The 20,145-nt window shown below is 37.1% G+C and overlaps 1 protein-coding gene across 6 annotated transcripts in view; it reads right to left on the bottom strand.

The window, feature by feature from the left end:
• Positions 1–5,136: 5,136 nt before the first annotated feature.
• The window catches only part of gw (trinucleotide repeat containing adaptor protein gawky), an 86,399-nt gene continuing 71,390 nt past the window's right edge, over positions 5,137–20,145 (bottom strand). For all 6 annotated transcript variants that reach the window (XM_083110863.1, XM_083110866.1, XM_083110868.1 and 3 more), the window contains exons 23-25: positions 18,401–18,650; positions 17,413–17,532; positions 5,137–15,242 (exon numbers count right to left, since the gene is read on the bottom strand). In XM_083110863.1, the coding sequence (XP_082966989.1) occupies positions 14,874–15,242; positions 17,413–17,532; positions 18,401–18,650 (739 nt within the window). In that variant the 3' untranslated portion in view covers positions 5,137–14,873. The remainder of the gene's footprint in view (positions 15,243–17,412; positions 17,533–18,400; positions 18,651–20,145) is intronic.

Below are 20,145 nucleotides of genomic sequence, written 5' to 3'. Positions count from 1 at the left end.
CGAACAAACCTGGATCCACCTGATGACCAAGAAGACAAGAAGATATCCATCGTCCCATACACCGGTAACCTCTCTGCAGTCATCAGCCGCATTCTCTCAAAACACAACATCAAGACCATCCACAAACCGCCATCGAAAGTCAGAAGTCGACTTCGAAACCCCGAAGACGACCTAGGACAGAAGACACCCGGGGTTTACCGTATCGCCTGTGCCTGCGGTCAAGCCTACATTGGACAAACAGGGAGGACAATCGAACAGCGCTGCAAAGAACATGCCAGCTACATAAAGAATTTTCATCCGGAAAAATCAGGGTTAGCAGAACATTCAATCCAGGAGGGCAATAGAATTAACTTCACAACCACCGAGATCATCAAATTACTGAGACCGCCTCATCAAAGAAGCACTAGCCATACACGGGGAAAAGTACAACCTCAACAGGGACATGGGATGTTGAACTGGACCCAGCCTGACTGGGAGCGTGGATGTCTGAGAAACGCCACCTGATTGGCCCGCCACCTACACCGGACCTCTCCCACACCAAATACATATAACGTCACCCTCACTTATCTCTGCACTTCAATCCCTGAAGATGAGAGTGACGTTAGCTCTCGAAAGCTCAGAAGCCTTTCTGGAAATCACCTGGCTGATTGCCCGAGAAAACCTTTTCAAACATTTTCATATTAGGTTCATTACGTTTAGTTCCTGAAACAGAGAAATACATATTTACATGTAATTTGTTATTTGCTTTAATCACTGTTCAAATATTTTATAGGGCAGTTTATCAGAAAAAGCCTTTCTATATAAAAAATGTGTGTGTGTACGGTGCCAAACAAAAGATCGATTTAAATAAAAAAAATATCAAAAACTATAAATAAAAATCATTATCTTTATCCACCCAGCTGTTAAGAGCAGCAGGGGAGGATAAGTAAGTATTTGTATTTTCTTCTTTTGAATACATAAATGTCAAAGAAAGATATCTTGTAATATGTGAAAATTCAGAGGTAGAGCATCGAATTGGATAATTATTAATGTTAAGTGTAACCAGCCATTCTAAGTAATGACATCAATTTCCTGGGAGAATCTGACTGTACTTGAGGGACCCAAACTTGTTTCTTGAGGACGCGTACTTTAAGATTTTGTTACGCCACTGCATCAAATATTTAATATTACAAGAACATTAAGACGTAACAAAAAAATGAGATTCACAACTATTATCATCTAAGTCCAAAAATTCAAAGAATTAATGTGCAAAGTCAAAATAGCTGTATCAATTGATTACACCAAAGGTTGATTTTGATTGATTTAGTTTATTTTACTTCGCGTTTTGTGCCGCTTGGCTAATTTGCGAAGATGGGGATGAGTGATGAAATTGATGAATGGACATTCACAAACAACCAAGCCCGACCGGGATTCGAACCCGGGACCCTTGGCATCGCAGCGCGATGTGCTAACCACTCGGCCACAGGGTCGGGCGATTACACCAAAGATTTCACACTCGTGGATCAAATGAATGTTGTTTTAAGATTGTATTTAAGAGCTTGTAGGTAGATATTTTGGGCCTCTAGACAGGATTGTGGTTTAGCACACCCCCTTCCCCCGCTCTATCAAGCACCAACACTTTATGTGCGTCCTTAGATATTTTCTGAATTGAGGAAACAAAGAAAGACTCATTAAATAATATATAGTTATATTTAAAGATTGTTTGATTTGATTTTTTTTAAAAAAAAAGTTTAGCACATTTAAGGATATTTCAGTTGTCTTACTGCGTAAAGAACATCTTAAAAACGTACTATTACTACTATTTTGGTTAATGAAAATTCCAGCAGCGTGTTACTGTAGCTCTGCCAACTGTAAATTTCTCTGTCAGGTACTATTAAATATAATTTTCGTTAGAAATTAATTATTATTATTATAGGCTATTATATACATATGATAATTTGCTGACGTTTTCTTGATGACTGTATATGAAGTATATTGATACTTCCAGACTTAAAAGAACTGATTGGGCCTTGTATTCTAATCTTGTCCAGGGCTTCGCAATATGTTGCTACGCCACTGTACCTAAGATTTTGTAACTTCTCAAATTAGTTTCATTATTATGTCAAACCAACTACCACATATTTCCCAAATTTGTTTCGAAGGTTTTGAAATAGGTTTGTGTACCTTGTTCATTTTGTCACTTTTCTGGTCTTGAAACCGTAAATTTTCTCAGTTTCATTTTTACGTTGTTTGTTTGTTGAAATGTGTAAATAGCATTGCCAGTTATTTGCACCCGTATGAAGATACAAGCTCTAACTTGACAAGTTTAAAAACAAGACGCTGCAAATAGCTGTTGTGCATCTCACACAACATTTCCCCTCTCCATTCTCTGCAGCGACGTTGGTTTGCAGTGTTGCAGCCTGGAGGGAGCGGAATGGTCCGAGGATTTTCAATGAAATTTGTATTCGCTTTTTCCTGCGCTGTTTTCTACCTGTCTGAGTACAGAAATGCAGCTCACCTTTTGCAGACTCCTCTTTTCCTTCTTTTAAAACTTGGCCTCCCTGATGGCATAGTGGTAGCGTCGTCGCCTTGTAACCTGGGGGTCCCGGGTTCGATTGCCGGTGGAGGCACATAGTGGTTCGGATCCCAGTTTAAACTGTAGGTCTAGTCCCGATTAGCCTTAATGTGCATAAAGTGGACTTAAAACAACAAATCAATCCAATCCAATTATTTTAAAACTTGAGAAACCATCCATTTAGATACTCCCGTGGCAGCGCTTGTGGGCTCGACAACATTATACTTATATTTATGTAACTACTCCTGATTTCGCAAATATGTTGCAACATTGTAAACAATTTATCTGGCCTGTCCTCTAAGGTGCTTTCCAGAGCAGATTGTGGATTTCGTTGGACCCAGCATGATTTGATTTTTGCATTTCAAAAATATGCAGCCAAGAGCAAGAACATTTCAATGCTTTAAAAAAGAACACAGGCAAGCGTGTTATCAGATTGCCTTCTCATAGTGATTGTTGTACGATAAACAAAAGAACCCCCACCCCACTCGGCTTTTAAAAATAAAAACCACGCCACTGCTCGATGTCGCATTCAGAAAATGAAATCATTCGCCCAGAAGTTTCTCTTCATTATAAACCTTAACGCGCGTGCGTAATACTACAGTTTACGATCCGTGCACCGCAAACATTTTCAAAGACCAGATTAAATCAAATGAACCACTGATAAACTGATATGAGCCGGCACCGTAAATCCCCCACTCACGACCGGATTAAGAAAATGTGGGGCATTACCCCCACACCCCCTATACGCCTTCATGGTGTGGTGCTAAGCACAGGGGGAACACCGTAAATCCACAAACTAAAAATAGTTTGTCATATTTGTTTTAGCTTAATTTTGCTGAGTTAGCACCACTCATACTCTCAAGGCCAGACCAGTACGTAGAAGTGTGGTGAGGATGACGACGTAATAGGAAGTGCTCTGCAGTGATCTGCGCATATCGGGACTTGTCAGGCTATAACAATATCTTGCATTGTATTACCAGTGGCAGTGATTGGATTCCAAAACCGGGGGGGGGGGGGGGGGGGGGGCGACGACAGTATATTTCACTTTGTAGATAAGGTTTAGCATAGTGTTGGGGCAAAAGTGGGGAGGGCAACTGTCCCTTCTCGCCGCCACTGTGTATTACTATCTATGCGGTCTGTAGAACTAGATAACTAGCAACAACATGAGCGAACGATGATTTGTTGAAAGAGATGACAATATTCAAAAACCTTTTATAATGCAAATTCTGATTTCATATTCCATTTTATGGACCATCGTGCCTTAGTTTTCCGGAGGGGGAATCTTGAGCAACTAATTCGGATATTGAATTGGTAAAATTACACCAGAGAGAAAATCTGTTTGATTGATTCATTTATTTGGTCAATTTACGCACAATAAGGCTAATCGATACAACCTATAGTTTAAAGTGGGATCCGAACCACCATGTGCCTCCACCGGGTATCGAACCCGGAACCCCTACATTACAAGGCGACGACACTACCCCTGCGCCATAGGGGAGCACCCCCCAAAAAGTATAATGTAGAACACAAAGTTCCAAAATATTTACGATGGCACTTTTTGTGAAACTTTCGTTCCTACTCCTTTACAGGTGTCAGCAGTGGTGGCGATTAGGGGTTGGGCCGAAAGGATGCAGTTGCTCCCCCCCCCTTTTTGCCCCACGCTAACCTCATGCACCAAGGGAAATTAAACTGTCCTTGCCCCCCCCCCCCCTCGCACTTTTGCATCTTGGCCCCCTTGTTTTGGAACCCAATCGCTGCCACTGGGTGCGAGTGATACAAATGTTTTCTACCAAGGAATTTCAAATTGATAAAAGTCATGAACATTGTAAGTGCTCCTTAACCAGTTTAAAATCTAAAAGTTGGCAACGGTGACTGCGTGACTCATGTATCTGGAGACTGAAAAACCGGAATGAGCTTACGCTGAAGATAAGCAAGCTTAGACTTGCAAGGCCTTCCAGTTACCTGTAGGCTTTCGATGCTTGACGGTTCAAAACTCTGGTCTACAATTTGACTTGCCTGCATGCCAGCCAGGCGGGTCTAGTAAGCGATTTTGGCCGATGTGCAGCTCTCTGATCAAGGCCATACTACAGGAGAGTTGTCAAATACTATAAAACGCATTGTAGGTTAAACACAACTTTCAATGGATTCATTTCAGGAGTCTGAAACTGATTGGGCTACAGTTAAGTTGCAGCAAAGTGAATGTGCTATGGTCACAAGACCAATCGGATCATGCTGCTTTCATCCATGCAGTTACGGACGAACTCATGGCATACCCACCCTACTGACCTGATCTTACTGCCCCTATGAATTTTACATATTCCCTTTCCGGAGGTTAAAAAGAAGCTTTGTGGATGCATATGTAGTCCTGATGATGAACATAACAATGATGTGACTATTATTCTAAATTAACTAAAAAATGGGGGGGGGGGTAAATAGTTTCAAAAGTGGCCCGAGTGTATGCAGGGAGAATACTTTTTGTGTTTAATCTAGTCTTGATATTTTTGAATGCCCCTCATATATTTCCTTTGCAGATTGCTGGTAAAAGTGAACCACATCTGCATAGAAAAGAAAACAATGACGTGTACACTGAGGACAACCTTTATTGAATGCATACTGGTTTTACATTACATAAAGGATGGTATAAATAAATTGTTAAAAGCACTTCTCTCTGCCTAATCAGACCACAGTGAACAGAAGATATTTTTTCTTAGGCTGAAAACATTAAAAGACTTTTAAAAAACATTTCATTATCACCTTGTCATTTTGGCTTGCTAGTCTGGTCCCCTGAGCTGATAATTCATAGGACATGGAAGTTTGTTTCTTTTCTTCAACAACAATTAAAGCCAACATCAAACTGTTCGTTCAGAATCAAAACTGCTCGAGTGAACACAACAAGCGCCATTCCAGAAAGAATACTGTCTAATAAGAAAGATTTATCCTCTGTATTTACTTGGCCATTTCTAGAAACTTTCGATCTCTCACTCCTTCTCCTGTTGCAATACATCACTATAATACTAGCGCATTTCGATCCTGTACAGCAATAGCAAAAAATTCTCTACAATCACATAAACTTCACACGATTTTTAGCACCTGCAAAAGTATAGGCACTACCTTCCCCTGCCAACCCAAAACCCTTTGGTACTTTGATCTGATAATTTGATTATTGTGGGGTGGGGTGTAAATTTCCAGTAATATACATCACTGTACAGTTTGATCAACAATATACAAGCAGAAGGGAAGGGGAGTAACGAGCCCCTTTCCCTGGTATGAAAACTACTTAAAACACATGCACCCTTTGAATTCAAACATCCGTTCCGCATCTAACATCAGGAGACCAGATAGTAAGTTACTAGTTAGGCCATGTCAGTTGTCTTCCATGATTACAATAAAACAATTGATGGTCATGCTTGCATTTTTTCTAAATATAAGAACACAGCGTGGATTCTGAAATGTGATGTTCAACATTGTACGTCATAATCCAGTTCCACAATATACATAATATAATATATATTATTTCCTGGATTTTGCATAAAACAAAAAGCCACCATGTTTTTTTTTACCAATTTCCCTTTTTCATTAATGTCAGCACATAAGCATATTTTTTTTTTTTCTCAAATATATATTTTCCCAAACAGATCACATGAAAGATTTAGCCCTGAGCGATTTGTTGATTTGAAAGTAATATGATCAACTCTTCACAGAGGATATTTTAAAATCACCTAAACCAATATACACAAGCAAGAAGTATTGTGGCTTGATAATTAGCAACAGTGTTGTTATATATACCCCATGGTACACGTGAAATAACTTTTTTTTTGGAGTCTTGCATGGTTGATTACAATATGTAATTATTTTTTATTTATTCATATAATATACTACCATAACACACAACATCAGCATTTATACAGATATGACAAACAAAGCTATTAAGATTACATGGACAACACTGAGTACGGGCAACAGAAATACCTTCTTTTTTTTTGTTTTTGTTTTACAGGATTGTTGAGTAACGATTAATGGCTTGTCCTATATTGCCCAGGAGAACACAATACCTCCTAATCTCAAGGACAAAACCATGAGAAATTATCACACAGACTTGTGAACACAGTCTAAGCCATGAGCAAATACTTGTCAACATGTATGTACATAATACCTCTTAGATCAAAACAAATTTTTACTTTTTTTTATATTAATATACAAATATTATAAGGGTAGAGCTCAATATCTTATCTTGCACCACTTAGAATTTGACACATAAATTGTCCACTACTGTATAATATATATTTATATATATATATATATAATATAATCTTGTTACAATTCTTTAGTAAATGGTAATGCTTTTCTCTGAATATGAAAAAAGAACTTCCTGGATACTGAAACGTTATAATGTCTTTTGGCTTAGTTTTAATGACTACAAAACACCAGAAATACTGGCAAGTCACAATATGAGTGTCCCGCATTATGCCTAGGACAGTATGGACCCACTGGAAGATTTAAGATTACACCTGTGTTAGAATTGTTAATCTGAACAAATAGTAATAAAATTTACAAACAACCTCAAGAACATTTTTGCCCAATTAGTTTTAGTTTTTTTCATATTTATACACAATGATAATATTGTACGCAATGCCAAGTTTTAATTTTTTTTGCAATAGACTATATTTTGTGCAAATTACCACAACATGCAAAAAAACACTCCCACAATTTCTTCTTATAACTAATAAATTAAAAAAAAAAAAGCTTTTGCCTTCTCTTGCAAAGTGTCTCACCCCATTTCATAAATGCAACATTGTCTTCTCGTGGGGTGGCCACAAATAAATTAACCATTCTTCTAATACAAGAAAAATAATTTTTTCCCCTTTCTTCTTGTCCCAAGAAGATTGCACTTCCATATGTACAGATTACAGAGAAAATTTGACTACATACAGTTTGGCACTTGAAAAGTTCTCAAGCAGTCAAGTAATTTGATATCACTATACCATGCTACCCTGCATCCTTCATATCACACACATTCCAAGCTGAAGTAGTGATGTTCAACAGAATCATAACTTTTTTAAAAAAATCCATCTTTTTGAGATTCAAAAAAAAAAAAAATAATAATAATAAATGCTGAACAAAATTTCATTTCTTGTCACATGATCAAAAAAAAAATCACTTCAGAACAACCAACAAACAAAGTTTTACTTACAATACCTAATGGATAACAGCGACTTTAAAAAAAATAAAAATGAGAACAGTTTTGAACAGCACAGGAACATATCCACAATAGAGGAGAATTAGTGCAACAATTCATCAGATACCACGACTCAATGATGCACTAGAAGCATATTTGCGATGAGCAATCTACACTCAAAGCCTTCTCTCATGAGATTATACTAAATACTGATCCCATATTTGTTAAGCCTTGTCTAGAGGTATTCTCATAAGCAATAATGTAAATATATATACTGTAGAAATAAATTCAGTCTGTTACAGCCTTTTTAAACATATCGAATACATCAAGAGGAAAATGAAACGTAAGGCAAGTATCAGTATCAGGGATGCTTCCATTACAGACTTTTTTTTTTAAAGCAACAAAAAAAATTTAAAAGGTACTGAACGATTGACTTTGTATTATAAGCAATAAGTAGAACTGGCATATCTCGCGTTAAAAATAATTTTAAAAAGTAACCATCAAGCAGAAACACAAATTATGATATGAAACATCACACACGCACACACTACTTCACCTACGTCCTTTTTTTTTATCACACGCACTAGATAAACCTTCTGAAAATGTGTGTCACTTATTGCAACATGGCTGCCAATTAGTAATTTGTACTTGGCAGGATCGCTAAGAGGTCAAAATTGGGAACTTAGCACATGTTTTAGGATTAAACTATTACTAGTTCAGGTACTACCTATCACCCACGTAAAGCCTATCTGTTATTCCAAAACCCAAATATATATACGACAATTCAGTATAACAGTGCAAGACATCAGTCCGTGCAATAAAGTTATCACAATCTGTCCTAAGTTTCCAAACACAAGACAGCACCATCGGAAATGGACTGACAACTTCACAAACAAAGCGTTAAATGGAAAGATTCTAGAGTCCAGCGCTCGTTTGTCAAGTTTCAACGCGATCTTACTTTGGGTCTCTTATTGTTCATTGCATTACACACACGCACGCACACATGCATGCACACACGCTAGGACACTTTACAGCAATATTTACAATAAAAAGTGCAGGTAACAACCACGAAATCTATATATGTATATAGATTTCGTAATTACAACTTCTTCCATTATCTGCACATGATTCTTCATTTGCCTTCTTGTCATTCCATCAGTTTGAACACGTAGTTAGAATGCATATCGTTATTTTTCTTCAAGAAAAAAAAAACACTACTCAGAGTTGATAATATATTTTTCTCACTTTTACACAAACCTTCAAAAGTATTCTTTATATCGTAAGCCCTTGTCATTGTCTGTAAGAGTGAGGACTGCTGCTACTTAACATATGAGCAGATCAAATGCTAATGCACGGACAGTCATTATTCGACTGGAGCGGAAAGAACTCTCAGTTCGTCAGCATACCTTGTAACTTTGGTTACTCACTCGTATGCCTATATTGTCACATTTAAATCATGACTTAAAAATAGAGAGCCATATATATATATATATATGTGTGTATATATACTTGGTGTTGGTGATATGTCGAGGACTTTGCATTCCTGGTAAGATACTAATAAAGAGGCACTCCCCACATATATATATATAGATATATAGATGAAACAAGTAAAAAAAGTGTCGGGACAATACACCTCTAAGTTTCGGATATATTAGAGGAAAAAATGGGGGATACTTCGGTTAAACTTTCATTTGCTCGAAGTACACAGCTTCGTATTTCACTACTGAAAATTTTGAGCTTTTGATCCGTACAGAACTGCATTTATTGTATTCTCATTGGAAATGGCCTGAACAGGGAAACATCTTTTTTTTTTTATTACGTGCTATGATGGTAGGACTAGCATATAACGAAAGGCTCAACTCCCTGAGGCTGCAATCCAAGTTGAGTTGTTATTATTAAATTTCCCCCTGGGTTACACACAAATTACCCTCTGGAAGATAACATCTTGGCTGGATTAAGAGAGACGCGGAAGGATCGTGGCCATGTCCTCCATGACACAAGATATGTCTTAGGATGCTTCAGTATTTAAGGCCACACAATTCCCAATACCTTGAGTTCTGGTCAACAATCTGGCCAACAAGCAGCAGTTACTCTGGTCAAAGTCCACAACAGGCTTGGTGGTATACAACCTAGTGACAGTTTTTACACATTTGAAATTACTTAAATGTTAGCTACAAACACACTAAAAACACACACACACATACATACGTATAATATATATATATACTTTTATTATTATTATTATTATATAGTATTATGATGGGGAAGTAACATTGATCTCCATTCCCAGTTTTACAGTTGCCAAAAATCTTATGCTTCACCATAGAAGCTCCTTGTCACTGACTATACTCACTTGGAAGCAATTTGTACAACTTGGTAACAGAAGAAGACGAAGAATTACTTTGACCTTGTTCTCTTCCTGGCCCAGAAACCCATAAGGCACAGTTTATTCTCTTGGAAAGCGATTCTTCGTCTCCTCAACTGGCTAATTAACAGTCATTTAAAAAGGAACAGTAAAATATCACCAGAGATACGTCAGAACACAAACCTCAGCATAGATGGTACAATTTTTTTTCTTTCTTTCTTTTTACGAATGGCAACTTCTTAAATTTGTACACAATCACTAACAACTCTGCTCTATCAATTTTACTTCAGGAGATAAAAATGAGGATATGATATTTATGCTATTATGAAGTTAACAGTGAGCAAAAATTGATTATAACATAAAAACACAAATCACTTCATGCCTCAGTGGAATTCAGTGATTGGTAGGGTGAACGAGGTAAATTATATGGAAGAAAGAATTAATAAATACAAAGTTACTACAGATACCCCTCACCCCTAAGCTTCAAACAATTATTTACAGCACCTTCACCTGAGAATCAACATGGCAGTACACAACATCAATCCGATGTACAATTTCATTTTTTCCCTTTTTACAGCTCCCTACCAAGGTATTCACAATAGTACACAGTAAGTAACGTCAGACACATTGCACATATGACTACCCTAACAAATGTCATAACACAAGGCACTTGAGTACTTTATAAGTTTCAATCCTTGTGCCCATTAAGATTTGGATAGTGTTTTTACCTAGAAAAAACTTTTTCTTCTCTTAAATCTGACTTGAAAACTAAACTATCACCCCATAAATTCACAACCCCTTTTGAAATCGAGACGATCCTAGTTTTGGTACTTTTTATGCTTTACAAAATGCATGGAAGAAGAATGGTGAACTAGGATGTCCCATGTGGAAAATTGGCTTCAACTATAGTTGGATTTATTATTCTTTTAAAAAAATCTCTTTGATCTAAAACCCTGCACATTATAAATATGCAGAAAGCCAGTCTAGTCAGACAGCCGGAAGGTCCAACCTTCCATCTTTGGTATTCAATACACTATACATGTACAGCCTCAGTTTTTATTATTATTATTTTTAAATCTGCCTTCCATCACAACTGTTTACTTTTGTATTCAGACTTTGTTATGAATAAAGAATATAAACTCTGCAGCAAAATGAATAATTTCACAGGAATACCATCAACAAATTTATTGCACTGATCATGTCAGAAAACTATATGTGGCACAGCACTTATTCAAACTAATCTACAAATAAAACATTTCAGTCTCCTAACAACGTGCCTAGGAATGCAGAAGTAACACAAAATATCTTATATAACACATTTAAGCATTTGCTTCAATCCTCTACAAAAATAAACTCAACGTTTTGAAAACAGAAAGGTTGATTTGGCAATGGGAATTATTAACGAAGCAAAAAAAAAATGAAGTATATTTCTTTCCTTATAAAAAAAGCAATGATAATTGGTGTGGGCAACAAATATATTTTAAAATATTTATTTAAAAAACCAAGGAAATTTGTGAAATAAATAAATTCATGAAAGAAAGCATTTCCAAAAAGTCTGCATATGCCGTATGTTACGGAGATATTTGGAAAAAAGAAGCAATGCACTTTGGGAAGGCAGTTGTTCACCCAGACACAGCATAAAAATAGATTACTGGTTTATCATAAAGGACGGTCAATGTACTGTGATATCTAAACTCTAGCAGGATATCTTTTTTCTCTTATATATAGATTGCTACTGTATAGTTTTAACATGGGAGGAAAAACAACATACCAAACTACATACACAAAAATTACACTTACTATAACAAATTAACACTGCACGACCACCCATTTACACTAGCACTGCACAAATTAAAGGTACACATCAGACTTCATTGCAAACTCTAACCTCGTTAGACATAAATTCATTATAGTATGGAAACTACTGTCAAATGACTGGTCGAGTGTAATACTACTACAATATATTACATAATTATGCAGGCTACACACCTGTACACTTCTTTTTTTTAGGTTTTTCTTAATTTTTTTTTTAAAATACATAATATACATATTGGCATAAGCCTCCTAGACTAATACATAGAAATAATATAAACTCAAAAACATTACTGCAATATAATTTTTTAATACATACACAAACACACAACTTGTACATTCTGACTTAGCAGACACTGTGAATTCATTGATCAAACCATGCAAGATTCCAATAAGGCGACGATATTCTTTCTTTTATGTGGTTTAACTTTCAACCTTATTGGGATGAGATAAAAAGAGAAGGGAAACCATTATTTAAACCTTTTTCACAATTAATACACAAAAAAGGTATTCGAAAAAAAAAAACATTTATGCATATCAAAAATTTCTTTGTAAATTTTTCTTTTCAAATTTGCAATCACACTATCAGTTCTGGCCTTCGATTAAGTCCCAAGGCTCCAAGGGATAAATTTTTAAAACTTAAAAAGAAAGGTCAAAATGTTTAATTTGTACATTATTTTTTTTTTTTCACCATCGTTTAAAAAAAATATTTGCTTCCCTTCTCCCATACAGGCACTAATACTAAACTGAACAGCCACGTAAGCATGGGTACCACGGTTTTCTCTTTCAAACCAGTACAAACAAATCACATATTAGCAGAAACATTGCAGCAACCACTATAATTTTTCCTGTGCAGTCCAACATCAGATCCTAATCATAGTTTTCTTTCTTTTTTGGTCTTGTCTTTATCCATCGTGTACTAAAATGGTTGCTATGGAAGGATCTTTACTATTTTTTTTTAAGTGTAATATATCTAAGACAGCCCACTTAACACATAACCTACTTTATCACAAACTAGCTACAATAAGAATCCTAATAAAAAGCCCACCCCACAGTACCACACATCTGTATACAAACATCTAAGTTCATTCTTGGGGCTCCTTATAAAGCCAAGGTATCCTAAATGTACTACTTGTTAACTGTTTAATATAATATATACTTTATATCACTGGAAGAAATATCAGGAACACCCAAGGCTTAGGAGAGTTCATTCACATTTCCCCTCAGGTGTTTTTTTTAACATGGAGCACACATTGGTCAATTTTCACTTAACATATACTAGAGAGTCCGTTCTAAATCTTTTGGCAGACATATTGATACCATCTCACTTATAACATCGCAGTACTTTTTTTTATTTTTTAGATTTTTTTTTCATATCTGACAAATTGATATGGCTCATTTCAACTACTCTTATAAATTTATAACACATACTCTCTTAATTAAAAAAGGATAATACATATCCTCAAATACAGTATGAAACACAAGTGGCACTTCATCACAAAATACTGGAAAAGTAAGGAAAAATACTAATTGGTAAGGACTTTTGAAAAAGTGATTGGTTATTGTAAAACTTTCATTTGTGCAATATTAAATCTACTAAAGCTGAGCTCACATTCGGATGTGTGATTCAGTGAACACTGCCCTGTCCAGACTTGATGTATTCATCACAAGACCCCTGAGGGTCACAGAGGTATTTCCAGACTTCCATTCAAAACAGGCAAAAGGCAAGGATGGACTGTGAACCTCATATGTGTAACGTCAAAGCTTTCAGCAGTGAGGTTTCAAAATGACTTGAACACTTGTACTTTTTCCCCCTTTTTTTCATCTCATTTTACCAGGATATTTGTATATTACATATATATATATATATATTATATATATACATATATCACTGACTTTTTAATTTAAAAAAAAAATAATTCTGAATTAAGGAGCACCCCAATATACATACTCGCCACAAACAAATTGTGGCGATCATGTACGTTTTAAATAGTTCATGAATGTACTGCACTGTCGAACACCCGCACATAGTAAATTGACAAGTTTGCACAGGTAATTTTATCACATTCATTGGCAGATATGCTACCAAAAAGGATGCAGTAGTATCATGTTAAATCTACATCTCACATTTCATACACGTTTTCTCAATTAAAACCTTATATTCTACTGACTTAACATACCCTTAAACTAGGTAAACATATCTTTTGGTACAATGTTGGCAAAAAATTAAGCACGAATGTACATTCCATTAACCATAATGATTTTTTCATATACACAATATTTTTTTTTTGTTTTGTTTTATATTAAGACTTAAAAATTACACTTGGCATTTATTCTCTACATATGGGACAAGTTCAAAACAACCCTGCTGCAATGCCTGCATCAAAACTGAGGAAAATTTGAGCATTGCAGCAGGGTTGCATCCACACCATTCTCTGAACAAAATAAAGTTTAGTTTCTACAGGAGCTTTGAGAAGTCACAGTTTAAAAGCCACTCAAAAGTCACAGCACAGTTGTACATACGCCATGTTTGACTTTTTCAAACACACTCAAATTCCCAGACAGGACGCTAACTCTTGAAAAAATTCATTGTACACGTTTAGAGTGCAGCACAACAAGCCTCAAGCCGACCATTCCTTTGTTCCAACTTATGGACCGAAGCTTAAAGCAGAATTAACTGTTATCTTCAACTTTGTGACGCATACTTTGCACAGATTAAAACAATACTTATAAAGTCAAATATCACTGTTCTGATATTACATGATTGAGTAAATTTATTTAGAGAAAGCTTTTCTTGCTTAGGAGTGAGATCACAGGGAAGTTCTCTTCACGAGAAGCTTGATTTTCAGCTTAAAATGCAAAAACCTGCATTGTCTTTCTCTTGTATGCAGGGTTGGAAAAAACAGCAGTAAAAAACAAAACAAAAACAAAAAAACAAGTACTTTGCAGTATATCTCTCTTTTGCATTACATGGACTCACCACCCAGAAGATCTCCAGGTAAGAATGAATTCAACGACGACGGAGTGCCACGGTGTTGTTCTCCATCAAGCGGAGGAGCCCCCCACAGGGAACTGGCGGTCGGGTTGGCCCACAGCTGGTTCGCTCCTCCACTCAGGGGCCACGTGTCCGTGCCCTTGGAGGCTGCAGGCGTGAAGGTGGCTGGGGCAGGTGCGGTCACCGGAGTGGATCCTCTCATGTTCCAGCCAGCAGAGCCTCCTTGCTGCTGGCCCCCGTGGCCCAAACATTGCAGCATTGCATGGACTTCATTCTCGGCAGGGGACTCGGCAAAAATCGTGGTATTTCCCAAGACACAGTTGTTCAGAGCCCCTTGAGCCTGCAAATAGACAAACCATACAGGCATCTCCTTCCTTCAATGTAAGTACTGTATGCTCCCCCTCACAATTCATCTTATTTTAAAAAAAATCTTACTTGAGACTTACGTTAAACTGAGGCTCAACAACAATGTATAGAATTCTGTGCAAACCTTTACCACTAGGCTACCAAATCAACCTTTGGTGTTCCCACAATTTCCAATATATCTGCTAGTTTGTTTTATGCCTTTTCCAAATATACTGCAACTTCTCAATGATATTGGATACCCCTGAACATGCAAACGCTAGTTCCATCTCCTTCAGATTGAAGGAACTAAGCTATTTCATTTAGCTCTCAGTTGAATACTGAAAATAATTCACATTTCTTTCTCTACACAATACAATCCCCTTATGCCATTAGTAGAGGCACCTATTTTTGGTAAATAAAAAAGCAAAATTTCGGTACAAAAACAGTCAATTCCGGGTTCATAAGCGGTAAATAAAATACAATTTCGCTGTTATAGCGGTGAAAAAGCACCATATAAAATCATATTTTGGTTAAAAAAATGAATATAATCCCAAATTTGATTTAAAAACTGCACAATTACACAAAATAAACATATCCCTTCTAATAGCACATTACATCATTACCAGAATATTAAGTTTATTCCTGTATAAAGGGGTCAATTTTTGCTTCTCAAATATTTACAGCAAAACTAATCAATTTTTCGTGCATTGCATAACTCATAGGATACTTCAGACTTCAGAAATTGTCACTTCGGTATATAAACAGCAAATTTCGTGTTTAAGAGTCTCTTTTGCATTTTGCAGTTCATCTCGCATCATTTCGTGACAAAACAGGGTAGGAAAATGCACCTCACACCTTTCAGAAACATGAAAACTTAATATTAGAATGTGTTATTTCACATTTCGAGTTTTCGTCAAAAACGAAATATGCATGCCTCTAGCCATTCGTTAATTTGTTACAGATAGAAACGTGCTTTAACAGTTTTCAGACTGAGGGTGGAATGTAAAATTGGTATGAATGACCATTTCTGTTTCTGTAATGGATAATTGAGGAACTATTTTTCTTGTTAACTCAATTCAATAGACTTCTTTCTTAATGCTTTTCAGAGAGGCCAATTTAGAAATGAGGAAGACAAATATAGAGATGCTGAGAATTAAGATGACCCCCCCCCCCCTTCAAAAACAATCCTGCTAGCACCAGGATTCTCATCAGCCATCTTATTGCCAGATGGTCCATACAGACAAAAGGAAGACTAATACTGAAGGGGAAAAAAGACAAAACTGTATTATACAGACATTCTACACGTTACATTCCCCACAATTATTGTCACCACAATAATGAAATCAGCTTTCAACACTACCACTCGACAATGAACCCTGAAAATTAAGTTTTCTTTTAGGAATCAATAAATATTTTCAGTGTTCTACACAGAACATGGAGTATAAACATCAATAAGAAATGTGACATGACCCTACGTAGGAAGGACTCTAGCCTTTGTAAACCAGAAGATTTATGACTGCAGGAACACAAACCTTCCATCTGTCCCTATTCTAGGCAAGATCAACCCAATCTTTTTCATTCTTACCAATTTCCTTTATGCCCATCTAAACGTTATCCCTCTATCTTCGTTTTGGCCTACCTACAGGTCTCCTACCATCAGGTTTCACGACAAGAATCCTGTAAACTCTTCTTTCCTGTCCCAATCGTGCCACACGGCCTGCCCACCTAAGTCTTCTTGATTTAATTATTCTAATAATATCTGGACATGAATACAAATTATGTAGTAGTGGTGGGAATATTTTAGGATATTGAATAATGTACAATATAATTTCCCTTTTGTATTGTCAATACAGGGTTCTTGACCGACACAACGTTCAGAATGAACTCTCACTGTTTCCAGACTTACCTGGTCCAACATGATCTGCGGACACCACCATACAGGGGACGTAACGTTCATCTGGGGCAGAACATCTGTCAAAGGATAATGCAGATGTCCAAATGATGGCTCACCGAGGCGAGCAACCTCAGATGGAGGGGAAGGACAAAAACTATCCTGTGCCACCATACTTGCATTTTCACGACTAGTCACTTGATGTTAAGGTTCACCCACAATGATCTCTCTCAGAGGGAGAACAAGCTAGGAAAATGAACTACGCTACACCTACCTTTGCAGCTTCTTCTCGTGATGAATACTTGGCAAAAGCAATGCCATGATTCAGGTAAAGATGAAAGCTCTGGAGTGGTCCATGTTGGAGGCATAGGGTTTTAAGTGTTGAGCCATCAATCTGGAAAGTCAAGATTACAATGATTACATTTATACTTTAATCAAGCACACCTAATCTAATTATTTCTACTAAATGCACAAAACTTTGGTTATTTAGTAGAAATAATTAAATTAGGTGTTCAACAATTCAAAGATACTTGGCTGACCTTTTTAACTAGCACATGCCTTGGGCCAAAAATGTATAAAGAAGCAAGCCCCATATCTGACTAGGATTATGGTTCTTATCAACTCAGCTGATTACGCTGTTCAACAATTGAAATATTGAGATAAAAATGAAGATGTGCCAGAAAAGCTAATAAATAAGTGTAAAAAGATATTACTTGTTGGGTTGGTGTTTTAAGTACACTTTATGCACAATAAGGCTAATCGGGACTGGACCTACAGTTTAAAGTGGGATCCGAACCACTTGTGCCTCCACCGGGTATCAAACCCGGGACCCCTTGATTACAAAGCGACGACGCTACCACTGCGCCATTGGGGAGGCCAAAAGATATTACTTATTCATGATATATTCCAGTTTAATTTCAATAAGCAAAATTATTCATAAAATAACATGAACTTAACATTCTACTATAACAATGCACTGCAACCAAGATCAATTATTGATTTTTAACTGCTTTTAGAAGGTTTAGCTATTTTAGAAAGGGGTATGTTAAAATTGTAGGGTGATTATTCCAAGAGCCATATAAAATATTATTATAAAAAAAGGGAAATAAACTGGTTTACAATACTAAATTCATGGCTCTAGTTAGATGAGAGACTTTTATTTGATTACAAGTTCAATAAGATGCTCTGATTTAGAAAATACAGCAGAACTGTGAGAATTGGTAAAAAGAGTTGCCAGAGATCTAAAAACTCAATGCACTTACCTGGGGAGTAAGGTTCTTGAGCAGAAGCCAGGTGGATCCCCAATTCCCCCCGTGGCCTCCCCACGACGAGCGGCTGCTGCCCGTGCTGCCAACGCCAAGAGATCCCCATCCGTTGCTGGGCTTGTTCGAGAGGCCTGGTGGTGGTCCTCGGGACTTTCCCATGGGGGCTCCCCACAGTTCATTTGTCACTGGGGTGGCGGGTGGAGCGTCACCCCATGTTTTTGAGCTTCCAAGTTTGCCAAGTGTAGCACTGAAAAAACGAGAGAAAATTACTCATACGTGTGTCAAAATCGCCACATGGGAAACTAGTTTCAAAGTAAATTTATGTTCAGCAAAAAAGACCACTCGTAGCTCTTAGCTTAGCTGACTGTCGTTGCCAACCCATGGGTATGATTACTATCTTACTTGATTTCCCTGGTGTATTCCACACCCTCAATAATTCACAAATTAAACCACAAATATTGAAAACATGATTTTGTACTGAACATAACTTATGCACAACTTATGACACAATGAAAGACATAGTTGGGTCATACTCACTCCATAATCTACAAGAATCCTAGAACAGCTTTCAAAATACATGCATGGCCAAGCCAGGGCGACACGATGCATACTATGGAAAAACTGATGAATTGATATCTTACGGGACATATCACCGATGCCACGTGACATGAGGTGCTCAGGCACTTCACACTGAAAACTTCCTTACATAATTATACACAAACACTATTTCTATTTATTGGTATCTACTTATACTTGTGGTTACTTTGGAACATTTTCCAACTTCTCCAATGTCCGCAAAGGCATTGTGTCCAATATCCATGAAAAAGTACACTTGCCACCAAACCTACAAGGTTTCAGATTGAGTAATCTGATAAACTCTGTTTTCTCTAGGCTATGAGTATGAAGATAATGAGAAGATGTGGTTCTGTTTCCAATCCAAGTTTTGACCATGTTTGCAAGGTCTTGTTCAGCCTTCCCAAGTAGAGCCGAGCTAATACTAGATGATACTTTTCCGGAATTTTGGTCCTTTACAGTGTCCATAAAAATGCCACCCAACACTTTCAAGAAGTCTAATTATCCAGGAAATTATTCAAAATTTGGAGTTTTCATTTACAAGGGATGAGTGGATAAAAAGGTTAAAAAGCATATAACTTTTATTTTATTCACTGTAACGTAATGAAAATTAATGTGTAGATTAATAACATGTTTGTCTTGTTGCAGGTTTGAGGGCTTAGGAATCTGACCATGTATACCCGAGAAGCGGACATTTAAAATGGTGACTCGTCTGGAAAATTGGTGAAGAGTAGAAGTGAGGGCAGTGGTGCGGTTCCTGTGGGCCAAAAACACTACACCTGCTGACATTCATAGGCAGATTGTGGAGGTGTATGGGGAGGGGGCAATTTCAAGGCAGCATGTAGTAAAGTGGTGTCGTGCCTTCAAAGGACGGACCAGTATTGCTAATGACAACCCTGGACACAGCGGTAGACCCAGTACCGCAACCACTGACATGAACTGTGCTCGTGTGGATGAGTGTATTCGTGAGGATAGAAGAAGAACATTACGCTCAATATCAGCTGAGCTGGGTGGAGAACATTGTGGTTAATGTCCTTAAGTATAGGAAAGTGGGTGCAAAATGGGTGCCAAGGTCACTATCTGAGAACCGTAAGACCAACAGAATGGTGACGTTGCTGAATATCCTGTAGCGTTACACAGCAGAGGGGAACAATTTTCTTCACCGGGTA

This window comes from Lepisma saccharinum, chromosome 24, assembly GCF_977018435.1.
Source record: "Lepisma saccharinum chromosome 24, izLepSacc3.1, whole genome shotgun sequence".
NCBI lineage: Eukaryota > Metazoa > Arthropoda > Insecta > Zygentoma > Lepismatidae > Lepisma > Lepisma saccharinum.
The sequence above is the reverse complement of the archived record's forward strand: the minus strand, read 5'-3'. Positions and strand labels throughout refer to the sequence as shown.